General features: G+C 37.8%; 1 protein-coding gene across 1 annotated transcript in view; it reads left to right on the forward strand.

Annotated features, from left to right (window-relative positions):
- The first annotated feature begins 5,541 nt into the window (after nt 1–5,541).
- LOC115209814 (sulfotransferase 1E1-like) overlaps nt 5,542–13,967 on the forward strand; it is a 12,709-nt gene continuing 4,283 nt past the window's right edge. The window contains exons 1-3 of the mRNA XM_029778368.2: nt 5,542–5,858; nt 12,722–13,039; nt 13,876–13,967. The exon at nt 13,876–13,967 is cut by the window's right edge and continues 6 nt beyond it. Of these exons, the coding sequence (XP_029634228.1) occupies nt 5,654–5,858; nt 12,722–13,039; nt 13,876–13,967 (615 nt within the window). The 5' untranslated portion in view covers nt 5,542–5,653. The remainder of the gene's footprint in view (nt 5,859–12,721; nt 13,040–13,875) is intronic.

The raw sequence follows: 13,967 nt of genomic DNA on the forward strand, positions 1-13,967 counted from the left end.
TAGCTGCTAGGGCAAAATTCATCGTCCTTAAACGGACTTTGACAAGTGTTAGTTGTTTCTCTCTTCCGGCTGTCACCCTTTCTTCCCCGATCTCTCTTTTTCCTCCCTTCCCTCCAATTTCTCTCTATAACGACGTTTGACAGCTTCCAATCTCTCTCTTTCCCTCTCCATCTTTGCCGTCTCTCTCTGTCGCTCTTTCTCCTACCGCCTCACACTCTCTCTCTCTGTACATCTGCTTGTATCTATAGGGAGAAAGCGTTCACAGCCGCAAGTGTGTTTAATGGAGAGGACTAAAATAGTGAATAATTATATTGCGTCGAAAATATGTTTCACTTTCATGAAGTTTAGATGTTCCCACCACAGAACGGTGAATTATTATCGCCCACCACCACCGCACAACCATGATAACAGATATTATTAATCAAGTATATATTGTTTTAATTTATATATATATATATATATGTGTGTGTGTGTGTGTGTGTGTGTGTGCGTGTGTATACATATATATATATATATATATATATATATATAATGTGTGTATATATCAATATATATATATATATGTGTGTGTGTGTGCGTATTTATAATGTGTATATATACTTTGATACTTTGATAGGTTTCGGCCATTATTGGCCCAGGCCATGTCTAACTTAATAGCACCACCTGGTGAAGTCTTTCAAGTCAGAATTTGGGCACTATGGCCCACTCAAGTAGAGAGTTATTGTTTACAGAGACATATCCGGGTGTAGGGGGTTTATCCGGGATTTCTTGAAGGAATCTGTCCAAAGACTTCTTGAACCCTATAGGGTCTGTTTCTGTTTTAATGTGTTTTGGTGTAATGTTAAAGAGAGCGGGGCCAATTGAGGTGAAATAATTGTGCCGTATTGTTGTTATGAGATGAGAATGCGATTTTTGTTTTGGGCGGATGGCACGGGGCCCAAGCCTTGGATGTACCTTAAAGGTGATGCCAACATCATTTGGGCAATGCTGATGGAATATTTTCCACATCATACAGATGATGTAGCGCTCACGGCAACGTTGGAGAGAATAAAGTTTTAGCTTTTCTAGTCGACCCCAATAGTCGAGGCCTGTCATGCCATCTATCTTTTTTGTGATTGCCCTTTGAGGTGCTTCAACTTTTATGATACTCTGTTTTGTGTGGGGACACCACAGTGGACAACTGTATTCAAGGTGGGGTCGGGCAAAAGTGGAGAAGAGAAGGATAATGGTGTGGATATCTCTCGACTGGAAAGTTCTGAGAATCCAGGAACACATTCTGCGGGCCATGTCAACTTTGGTGTTTATATGAGTGGCCCAGCTTATGTTGTTGTCCACAATTACTCCCAAGTCTCTGATGTTGTTGGATGCCACGAGAGTTTCACCTGAAGGAAGGGAGTATGGGAGTTTCAGGGCATCCTCTTTTCCAAAGTGGATTAACTCAAATTTATCCTCGTTCAGCAGCATATTGTGGCCTAGTGGTTAGGGCAGCGGACTCGCGATCATGGGATCGCGGTTTCGATTCCCAGACCGGGCGTTGTGAGTGTTTATTGAGCGAAAATACCTAAAGCTCCACGAGGCTCCGGCATGGGGGGGGGGGTGGTGATCCCTGCTGTACTCTTTCGCCACAACTTTCTCTCACTCTTTCTTCTGTTGGCCTGCTCGCTTAGCCAGCGGAGTGGCGTCATTTGAAGGCGAATCGCATTGTGACCAGCGATGTGTAACAACATCTGATGGCCTGGTCGGTCACGGTGATATATATATATATATATATATATGATGTGCGTATATATGGTCGCATTGTACTGAAAATTTGCACACCTATGTTAAAAGTGCTATGGAGTTTGCATGCCAACTTTGAGTTTGCTCAATTGAAAGGCGTGGCCTCTGGGGAAAAATTCTTCTTCTTTTAAAATGTGGCCCGAAAAGACCGGAAAGAAATCGGGTTATAATACCAAAACAAGTAAAACAATAAAGAACTATGCCGTTTTAATCTCAAACAAGGCCGGGTATCTCTGTAAGTCAATATCTATAAATCTGAAATGCGAAAAGTTTGTTTGTCTGGGTTTGGCATTGGAACGGGTTAAAGGGCACTAGATCCCGTCGGATTGACTCCAAAATTTACAGGGACATGTAAAATGAGGTGAGGGTGCGAGTGGGCTAGCTTAGCAATCTCTATCTTAAAAGGTGTCGTTACTAGGGCAAAAAACACACACTTTGACAAGTTTCCTCTCATTCTCTTATCACATCTTCCTCCGTCTCTCTCTGTTTCCTCCTTTCCTGTCACTTTCTCTCTATAACGTCGTTTGACAGATACTACTATCTTTTCCCCGCTGCTTTCGCCAGCGCTGTCCCTCCCCCCGCCTCTCCCCCTCTCTCTCTGTCTGTATTCATAGAGAGTTTTATTATCACCACGACCACCACACAATCATGAGAACAAATATTATGAAGCAGATATTTATTGGGTTAATTTATATATGAGTGTGTGTGTGTGCTCTATGTATACATGTGTATATATAATGTATATATACAAAGTGTATATATCTGTATATATATATATATATATATATATATATATATATATATATATATATATATATATATAATTTGTCTACATTTGTATATAAAATGCGCGCACGCACACACACAAACACACACACACCCACACACACATATATATATAATGCGTATATATATATATATATATATATATATATATATATATATATATATATATATATATATATATATATATATATATACATATATATATATATATATAATGTGTGCATTATGTGGTCGGTTGAGCTGAAAATATGCACACCTATATTAAAAGTGCTGGCGAGTTTGCATGGCAAATATTTTTTTTCCTCGAATGAAAGGCGTGACCTCTAGGACAAAATTCCTCATCTTATAAAATGTGGCTCGAGTAGACCTGGATGAAATCGGGTTATATTAACCAAAATGTGAAAAGGGGTCTAAATGGAGCTGGAAGGGGATTAAAATTTACAGGAGCGGGTGTTTAGGAATTCTCTGTTACACCAAGCTAAAAAATTTGTGCCAGCCTTTAAATCTTCAATGTGTTGCCGTCCATGATGAAGAAGTTTTGAATGCGTGAGTCTACTGTCGTGAGAAAGAATCACTTCAAAACTTGGTGTTTAGGAATTTTCTTTTACATCAAGTTCAAAATTTTACGCCAGCCGTTAAACTGCCGCTACGTTGCTGTCCGTCGTTAAGAAATGCCAGCCATGGTGACTCTACTATCCTCAGATTCTATCCCTTCAAACGCTGGTTTCCAATTTTTTTTTTTATTATTCAGCTCGCAGGTTCGTCTGGCCCTTTTAAATGTTAGTGTTTTGCTGTCTGCCTTGAAGCAGACCTTTCCGTTGTCACTGCCTGATACTTATGATTGATCTTTCAAAATATTTTTTCTTTCTCAACTTACTCAAGATTTTTGTTGTTTATAAATTGGGAGAAAGATAGAGAGTAAGAGAAAGCGAGTGAGAGTCCGAGAGAAAGGAAGAGTAAGAGAGTGTGAAAGTGAGAGAGAAAGGAGAGAGAAACAAATGAGGAGAATGTGGTGATAAAAAACAGAAAGGAAGCAACATAAAGTAGCAACCACACACTTACCCGCACGTAGAGTGGGTCACCTTAAGCTAGTCTACTATATATTTGTGAAAAGGGCAACAGTTCTGCGGGCAAAAGTGTAGTAAATGTGGTCTGAAAATTTGCATACCTATGTTAAAAGTACTGGGGAGTTTGCATGGCAACTTTGAGTTTGCTGAATTGAAAGGCGTGGCCTCTAGGGCTAAATTCCTCATTTTTTAAAACGTGGCCCGAGTAGAACCGAATGAAATCGGGTTATAATACCAGTATATCTATATATATAAAACTGAGAATGTGTGTCTATTTGTCTGACTGTCTGTGTGTTTCCCTAAAACTTGAGAACTACACAATCAATTTCATTCAAATTTTACACATGCCTTACTTAGGGTCCGGGGAGTGTCATCGGCAAAAAATTCTTAACTTTTTGCCTAGAACGAGCCCACAGCAATATCATATCTTCTCCACTACGATTCCCTAAAACTTGAGAACTACACAACCAATTTCATTCAAATTTTACACATGCCTTACTTAGGGTCCATGTAGTTTCATGGGCAAAAAAAATGTTCAACTTCTTGCCTAGAGCGAGCCCATAACAATATCATATCTTCTCCACTATTTCAGTATTACGTGTTAAAAGTGAAACAAAAACATTTCTCTATTTTATATCAGATACTTTCACTTTAACAATAAAAATGATAATAACAATTGAATTATATGTAGTAAGTAATAATTAAAATCAAACTAAAGTATAATATAATCGTAACATAACGAAAGTAAAAATAGCAATTGGTATAAAATTGCATCAATGACTTGAACGTGAATAAGTGGTTTCACATGAATTGGAATAAATTAAAAATAAAATTAGCGTGCAGAAATGGAATAGTCCAGATGGATAATAAAAAATTAAATTAAAGAAAAGACTATTGTCTATAAAGTATAGAATGTAGAGAAAAAAGATTTGAACACTTGGAGGAAAGCACCATCGAAAAGTGTCATGGTGCGACTATGAAAGATATCTAACCAGAGGCGGTAAATTCGCCACAATAGAAGCAAGGTTCGAGTCAACGGAGCGTGCAAGGGAGTACTCGACTCGAACTTGCAAAGTGGAAATATTTTATTTTTACCTTTATATCTGGGACGTAGGACGTGCCGGATAAAAATTTAAAATGCCCTCCCCTCCATCTCCCCGAAGTTGAGGTAGGCTGGATTGTAGCCACACTTCTATACAAGAGGGAGGACAAGATACAATTGATCGAAATTGCAATAAATGGGCTTACAATTCCAGTCTGTTATATATTTTGAGTATTGTTATCACTAGCGATATCAAGATATAACTTTGTATTTTGTATTTTATGTGTAGATGTATATATGTAGATGTACATGTAATATGTACACATATATATACACATATATACATGCACTAGCACTATGACCCGGCAACGACGGGTCATAATGCTAGTGTATATATATAGATATATATATATATATATATATATATATATATATATAGAGAGAGAGAGAGAGAGAGAGAGAGAGAGAGAGAGAGAGGGATAGAGAGAGAAATGGAGATAGAAAGAGAAAGAGAGAGAAAGAAAGAGACAAAGAGAGAGAGAAATAACGAGAGGGGGAGACTATAATTCATTTCATTATATGCTACATACTAATTGTTACAGTAAATGCTTGTATGATATTCAAAGAGTATTCTGTGTAACCCGTAATAACCTTTCATGATGTGGTCCACATTGGCTGCTACAATTGATATTCGGGTGAATGCCCTTTGAAATAAGTACTTTTAATAAATAAATACTTTGTTATCTATAGATAATTAGCTATGCTAAAACCAAGATTTAATAATACAATTTAGTTACATGGATCATGGAAGCATTAAATTTCATATGTATAATTGACAGGCCTAAAACTATGCATTATAAATACTTACAGAGCAGCAAATTTGCCATAAGATCAAGGAAAGCTAAAGAAACCGATTACGATTTTGTTTTCACGAGTTTCCTAAGTGGTTACAATAACTAGAACGATATTAACAACTACAATGAGTAAAGAAGTCAACTCTGAAGAAATAAAAAAGGAAATTATTTTTAAAGAATACTTCGGCAAAGGTGGAGAACCTATGCCTGTCTATCAATATAAAGGACACAATATTGTGTATTTAGAAATAGCAGCGTCAGCTTTATCGCAACAACATATGGTGAAAATTCGACCTGATGATATGTTGATGCTTTCCTATCCTGCAGCCGGTAAGATTTTACTATATCGCTATTGTTAGGCAAAATATTTTACATTGTAGACAGGGTGTGTTTGCATGTCTCTGTATGGTGCTCATACGTGTATTATTTGTTTGTGGTTGTGTAATTTATTTACATATTTCCATTCAACACACTCTATGTACCCTTCATTCACTTTGTTATCCTATATTTACTTGGTTCGCAAAGATCAATATATTTCCCTATTTTTATTGATTTCCTTTTTATCAATTTCTTCCCTTGCGTGTGTGAGGATTTTTTTACGCGTCTGTGTGCACTTGCGTATGTATATATATAGGTATAAACGATATTTGTACATATGTTGATGCTTTTGACTTGGGACTGTCTTGTGTAGCTGCTGGGATGCCCCTGAGTGTATGCGTATATTATTCGAGTTCATATGACTTATCGTTTTTCGGCTTTATACCTCTCTCGACTAATTCCACTGTTTCAGATTAACCAGAATAATTATCGCCTTCAACACCAACACATACACCAGGTGTGGGCAAACTACGGCCCGCGGGTCGCATGCGGCTCGCCATAGGTTTTCATGCGGCCCGCCGAGAGCTTTTATGAATCCCAACTGTTTCAGTTGTATGGTAATTCACAATAGTTTGCATTTTATTTCAGTTCACTGTTTCGCGCCTTCACAAAATTGTCCGCTGTTTGTTTGTTTCAGCTACTGAGAAGCGATGAAAAATTTCGAGAAATATTCCCATGACATCATAATAAAACACATTTCCGGGTGAAGATATCTTTTCTGTGTTTTCTCGTCAGACCCTACAAACACAAAAATTAATAGAACAATGAAACAAGTATTGTGGCAATACAACGAGTCAATCGATATGCTTGAAACATTCAAATAAATCTATCACGTGATAGATGGTGAAGAGGGCATGATGGACGATGCGTTTCGTTCCAATGAAGAAGCCGGCCAGGTTAATAAAAGGGCTTGAACCAGCTTTTTCTGGACACAGAGCTGTGGTTGGTTATCTTTCACTCTATCGATTATTTGAATTTAGTGCAGACACGAGTGTTTCAAACTAGCTTTTGTTGTCTGATAAAATTTACCCAAAATGAGTTGTTCGAAGCTATCTAAAAAGCGAAAAATTGAAGAGGAATGTCGTGTTTTTAATGAAAATTGGATTGAAAAGTATTTCTTTACCGACGTTGGAGTGAAAGCTGCATGTTTGATTTGTTCTGAAACAGTTGCTGTTTATAATTTGAATATAATTTGGAATATAATTTGAAACGCCACTTTCAAACGAAGCACGCCAATTTTGGACACAATTTATCAAAACAAGAACTGCAAAAGAAAGCAAATGATCTGACAAAACGTTTGAAGCAACAGCAAAATGTGTTTGATAAAACTTCCTCTTTACAAAGGAACGCGACAAAGGCAAGTTTTATATTGGCCAACAAAATTGCAAAGCAAAACAAGTCATTCGCAGAAGCAGAATTTATCAAAGATTGTATGGTTGATGCTGTCAGCGTTGTGTGTCCTGAAGTTAAGTCAAAAGTAGAAGCCATTTCCCTGTCACGAAGAACTATTGTTCGTCGCATTGATGCAATTGCCGTGAATATTCATGAACAGCTGTTAACAGCCAGTGGTCGATTTCAGTGGTTTTCTATTGCTTTAGATGAGAGTACTGATATTCAGGATACTGCTCAGTTACTCATTTACATCAGAGGAATTGACGAAAACTTTGAAATTACAGAGGAATTGTTATCTATGGAGTCTCTCAAAGACACTACTACTGGAAAAGATTTGTTTAACAGTGTCATTAACAGTTCAATCAGGTCTGGATTAACCCTAAATAAACTGGCCAGCATTACAACCGATGGAGCTCCTTCACTCACCGGTAAACATTCCGGCCTTGTGAAGTTGTTGAATGACAAAATCAAAGAAGATTTTCCACTACACAGTGTGTTGTCTTTTCACTGCATCATACATCAAGAAAGCCTTTGTAAGTCATCTTTAAAACTCAAACATGTCATCGAACCTGTGGTGCGTGCAGTGAATTTAATAAGATCACGGGGATTGAAACACAGGCAATTCCGAAGTTTCTTGGGGGATGTGGAGGCTGATTTTACTGATGTGCTGTACTACACAAATGTCCGCTGGTTAAGCATTGGAAAAGTTCTTAAGAGAGTATGGGACCTCAAAGCAGAGATTCTTATGTTTCTCAAAATGCAAGACATCTCCTGTGACTTTTTAAACGAAATGGAGAGTGACGAATGGGTTTGTGATTTTGCATTTGCTGTGGACATAATGCAGAAGCTGAATGAACTTAACACAAAACTGCAAGGCAAAGGTATATTTGCTCATGAATTGTACCTGGAAGTGAAAGCTTTTCAATGGAAGCTTGGACTTTTTGCCAAGCAGCTGAATGAGCAAAAATCTATTCACTTCCCTCTGCTGAAAACAGTCTGTTACACAAGAATTATCGGACAAGTACAGTTCCCAGTTGATGGCTTTACAAAAGGAATTCATTAGAAGATTTGCTGATGTCAAGGCAGTTGAAGGCCTGTTCGATTTGCTTAACTCACCTCTTGCCTGTGACATTGAAACAACTACCGAGGAACTGCAGATAGAACTGATTCATTTGCAAGCCGACAATTCTTTAAAGATGATGTTTGAAAGTAAACCACTGGTCGAGTTTTATGCTTCTCTACATATGTGAGCAGACTTTCTCCATCATGAAAATTAACAAGGGGAAGAATCGATCACTTCTCACAGACTCAAATCTTCAGTCAGTGTTAAGAATCAGCACAAGCAACTTGACACCTAATTTTGACAAACTGGTAAATGACAATAGTCAGCTGCATCATTCTCATTGACATTGTTATTTACAGAGCCGCTTTGTTTTTCAAATAAATGCTTCAGGTGACGTTTCTAATTTCAGATATCAATTCATTTTAATGAACTGTTATTTCTCTTTAAAATCTTTTATTTTGGGTATCCTAGAATTTAAGTATAATATTCATCATGGTTGTCCATAATATTAAGAGGTGGTTGTCCACAATTAGTGCAGATTTTACTAGGAAAATTCCGTTCCTGGCAATTTGTAAGCAATAACAGGCTGTCCAAAATAACCGAGGTTCCTGTAATAATTTCAACTATAGGAGCAAATAACCGAAAAACATGAACCCGATACTCTAAAAAATAAATTAAATTACTTAAACCAGGAATATTTCACAAAATTTCCTTTCAATCAATTGTGTGTTTATAGGTCTATAACCGCCTTTAAAAATATTTTCACTTGATTTTTATAAATGAGGCGCGCCAAGGTTCCAAAGACGCACTGTGCGGCCCGCGATCAAAAAAGTTCGCCCACCCCTGACATACACCAACTGTGGCACTCACTTCTATTCATTTGTTTGTTATTACTATCACCAACGACACGCATACATCCATCATCATGCTTCAACGTCAACACTGTCGTCTTCTGACTCGACCAACACCCAATCGAACGGCAGCAACTGTATCATTATCGCCAACAGCATTTTTCTCCCCACCTTCACCATGTTCCAAATTCCGAACATATGCAAGTTCAATTCTGCATGACAAGCTGTGTTGCTTTGTTTATGTTCCTGTAACATTAGCAGTTAGGGGGAAATAACTGGTAGAATAAGTACCAGGCTTCAAACAAATAAGTACTGGGATCGATTCGTTTGATTAAAATTCTTCAAGATGGTGTCCCAGCATGGCCGCAGTCTAATGACTGAAACAACTAATTGTTAGACATAATTCTAGAGCAGTCTATGGTTGGTTCATACTTTATACAGTGTCAATGTAGGAGTGTTTAGATATTTGCAGAGCCTGTGTTATGTTACTGTTAGCAGAGGTGGTGTGTAAAATGTCGTGGGTTGTTAAAGAAGACTGTAGAATGTAGAGGGGATGTATGGAAGATACAATATTGATAATACGGTATTAGCAGGATTCCTGGTAGAATAAGATAAATTTATCTACTTGGGAACAAGTGATGAATATCTCCGCTAAAATTTCCATCTCATTCTGTTGTCGATGTTCTGTCTTTCATTTTCCACAGATACTTGACAAGGGTTGTGTAAATAATGTTATCATGACTCGTATTTGTAATATCTTTCCTTAAATGCTCCCACGCATATGCCTCTATATCTATTCTTCGGTTTTTCAAAGTCTTTCCATTTAGTGCTCTTGTCCATATTCGGTCTCTCATTTTCCACGGGTGCTTGACAAGTATTGTGCAAATATTTTATTATATCTGAAGAATGCCTAGTGTTTGTAATGTTTCCTTAAACAAAACCAAAGTCTTAATAAGTAGGAGAGCAGACAAACCACAAATCTCTTCAGGTAGATGGTCCTGCTCGATCTGTAGAAAAGGTGTAGGTAGAGACTCCTTAAGATGTAACGGGTGTAAGCTATGGACACATAAGAGGCGCAGCAATATCAAAGGAAGGCTAACTGGTAAAATTATTTTTGTGTGTGGCAAATGCTCAGGAGAAATAAACTCTGAAAATGTGAAAAAAACAGCTTTTTTCACATTTTAGGGGGAAAAAACTACAAGTAGTTGATAGCTTCCATTACCTAGGTGACCAAGTCAGTAGCAGAATGGTTGCTCTGAGAACGTAGCTGCTAGAATAAGAATAGCCTGGGCAAAGTTCAGAGAGCGCCTACTTCTGCTGGTAACAGAGGGCCTCTCGCTCAGAGTAAAAGGTAGACTGTATGATGCATGTGCGCGAACAGCCATGCTACACGGCGGTGAAACATGGGCTGTGACAGCTGAGGATATGCGTAAGCTTGAAAGGAATGAAGCTAGCATGCTCTGCTGGATGTGTAATGTCAGTGAGAATACACGATAGAGTGTAAGTACCCTGAGCGCAAAGCTGGACTTAGGAAGCATGAGAGATGACTGTGCTGGTATGGTCATGTGTTGGGTATGGATGAGGACAGCTGCGTGAAAAAGTGCCACACCCTAGCAGTAGAGGGAACCTGTGGAAGACGTAGACCCAAGAAGACATGGGATGAGATGGTAAAGCACAACCTTCGAACATTGGACCTCACCGAGGCGATGGCAAGTGACCGAGACCTTTGGAGATATGCTGTACTTGAGAAGACTCGACAAGCCATGTGAGACGGTAACCGTGGCCTATGCCTATGCAGCATAACCAGCCCATTTAAGAGTACTCTTCAATCATTGGGCAATAAATTGCGCTTGCGAAGACCTGTTGAAGCAAATGAACTCATTGTCATGGCCGTTGACAGTACCGTCCGATTGGCACGCGTGTCGTTGGCAGATAAAAAGCACCATTCGAGCGTGGCCGATGCCAGTGCCACTTCACTGGCTCCCATGCCGGTGACATGTAAAAAGCAACATTCAATAGTGGCCGATGCCAGTGCCGCCTGACTAGCTCCCGTGCCGGTGGCACGTAAAAAGCACCATTCGAGTGACATCTAACAAGCACCATTCAAGCGTGGTCGATGCCCGTACCGCCTGACTGGCTCTCGTGCTGGTGGAATGTAAAAAGCATCCACTACACTCTCATAGTGGTTGGCGTTGGGAAGGGCATCCAGCTGCAGAGACATTGCCAGATTGGATTGGACCTGGTGCAGTCTTCTGGCTCACTAGCTGTCAGTCGAACCGTACAACCAATACCATCTTGGAAAGCTTACGTCAAATGACGACGATGATGCCGCTGCCTCTATTCATTTCATCGTTTCTTTTGGCATGCCTTGAGTTAACACTAGTTTTTACACTATCGACTTCTGATAGAGCCTTATTTAAAGGACAAGAGCCTACATTTTTGTATGAGTAATTTAGATTTACTTGCTGGGTGGGTTTACTGAAGATCATCACTTATATATTAGATCCGAAACTGTGTCTTATTTTCACAGAATGTCTATTCAAAATTGTCCTGTACATATGGTATGGAGATATTTTTAAGTGGGCTAAGCACTTTCACCTGATATTAGTCTTAATAATTAGAGAGACTGATGGACAAACCCAATAATTTTTTGTTTCTAATAATTGTGGACAATGATCATGTGTTGCAAAACTAAATGAAATGTATTGTCTTAGAAAACAATGTGTTGTAGCACCTCTATATTTCTACTCAAAATTACCTTTTCAAGTCACCGCCAGCTCAACAAACGAATCTTGCGAAATCATGAGTTTAGGTGCTGTGTTGTTATTGTAATATGGCTTGAATGTATGAACGCTTTTGTCAAGTACACCGGGGTCTTCCAGCTATAAACATCATATAGAAGTCTGGATGACAGCTTCTAATTGATATGCCTGCACTATGTTTCTCAGCCTCCTTTTGAAAGGTAAAAAGTAGAGACAGTTTGTGTTGACATTGACGCACTTGTGTTGCTGGTGTAATGCATCAGAACTCATGCACATTTGTGTTTGAATGATCGGGCATGCGTGCGTACTTCCATGTGTTCACGTGTGTGTGTGTGTGTGTGTGTGTGTGTGTGCTAAAGGACTTTTCTGTGTTCGTGTTGCACACGGTAGAATATGGACAAGTAAATCAATTCTATGATTTCATTTCTGACAAGTGTAATTTAGACACTGAACATTAAATCACGTATTGCAATAACATAGTAGTACTTTTTCAGCATTCACGGCCTTATTACTCACTTAATTTTGCAAACCTTTTAATTTTACAAATTCATTTAATTTTATAATTGGAGAAATCTTGAACGCACAACAATTATTCTTCGACTATTGAAATATTAGATTTAATTTCCGTAAATGAATATATATGATCACCAAATAGAAGCAACTATTCCTTACTACTGTCTTAGGTCGTCACAGAGATTCATATTTATACATTTGTTTTAATAGCTAAGATTGTATATCACATTTCAGGGTCCCATTGGATGTTTGAAATCGTTAATATGATATCGACAGGAAACACTGAAAACGTTTCTTTGCTAAAAGAAGACTTACTGTTAGATTGGTCACCATTTGAAAAGCTGGATTCCGTTGAATCCCCTCGACTCTTGAACTCTCACTACACTCTTAAACTTCTGCCTGCAGAATTGCTAAAGGATCATAAAATTATCTTCCTCAACCGCAATCCGAAAGCTATGCTGGTGTCGTTCTACAGACATATTTTAGACGTTAATTTGTTGGACTACAAAGGAGATTTACCAAGCTATTTTGACCTTTGGATGCAAGGAGATGGTAAGCCTATAAAGTTATTGTTACTGCTACTACTACTACTACTACTACTACTACTACTACTACTACTAATGCTGTTTTTCATCCTCTTACATTTCCATAATTTTGGTTTAAGATATTACTCTCATGTTGGTTCAATTTCAAGCTTCACAGTTGGTCTACCAGACCTTTGTATTCATGGAGTACCTTATTTTATCTTCTTCTCAGACCACTTCCCCATTATTATATTCTTTTCCTTGTGGATTCTAATGCTTGTCTCATATTCTCTCAACACTTTGTATTTTATGTTCTCTTATCGATATTTTCTATCTGGTCATAAAATACATATCAAGTCGTGCCTTTTCCTTCAATTAATATATCTTAGATTATATCAGTGCAAGTATGTGATTAGAGCACATTTTATCGATTTCTATGGTGAAAACCAAAGTATATTCTGATATCAGTTTAACTAAGTACAGATTAAATACAATGTTCAGAGATTTCAAAAGCATTATATCAGAAAGTTCATATTTTATTAAACTTTGTTACCTACTATCAATCACCTCTGTTGTATGCACAGACATGTCATCAATATGACTTTGCAAATATCTATCCTAGGTACACTAATGAAAATATAAATTTAATAAATTCGCTCTATAATCGTCTGTAAAACATATAACTTTGTGCACCTTTCTTCAGCAACATAAATACCAGAAAAAAAACCCCAGTAAAAAGATGCCAAATATATTTTCGTTTTAAACATTGCATTGCATTTATAGTTTAATTTAACAAAGGGGTTGACTATTCTTTTGGAAGTTATTACACAAACATAATTTCAATTTATTCTTTTAATTTTTCAGTTCCTTATGGTGATTACTTTAAATATGTTCAGGAAATTTATGCTCTATGTAAAGATAACCCAAATGCACTTATCGTAACTTATGAAGAAATG

The sequence above is a fragment of the Octopus sinensis genome, linkage group LG3 (genome assembly GCF_006345805.1).
Source record: "Octopus sinensis linkage group LG3, ASM634580v1, whole genome shotgun sequence".
Lineage (NCBI taxonomy): Eukaryota > Metazoa > Mollusca > Cephalopoda > Octopoda > Octopodidae > Octopus > Octopus sinensis.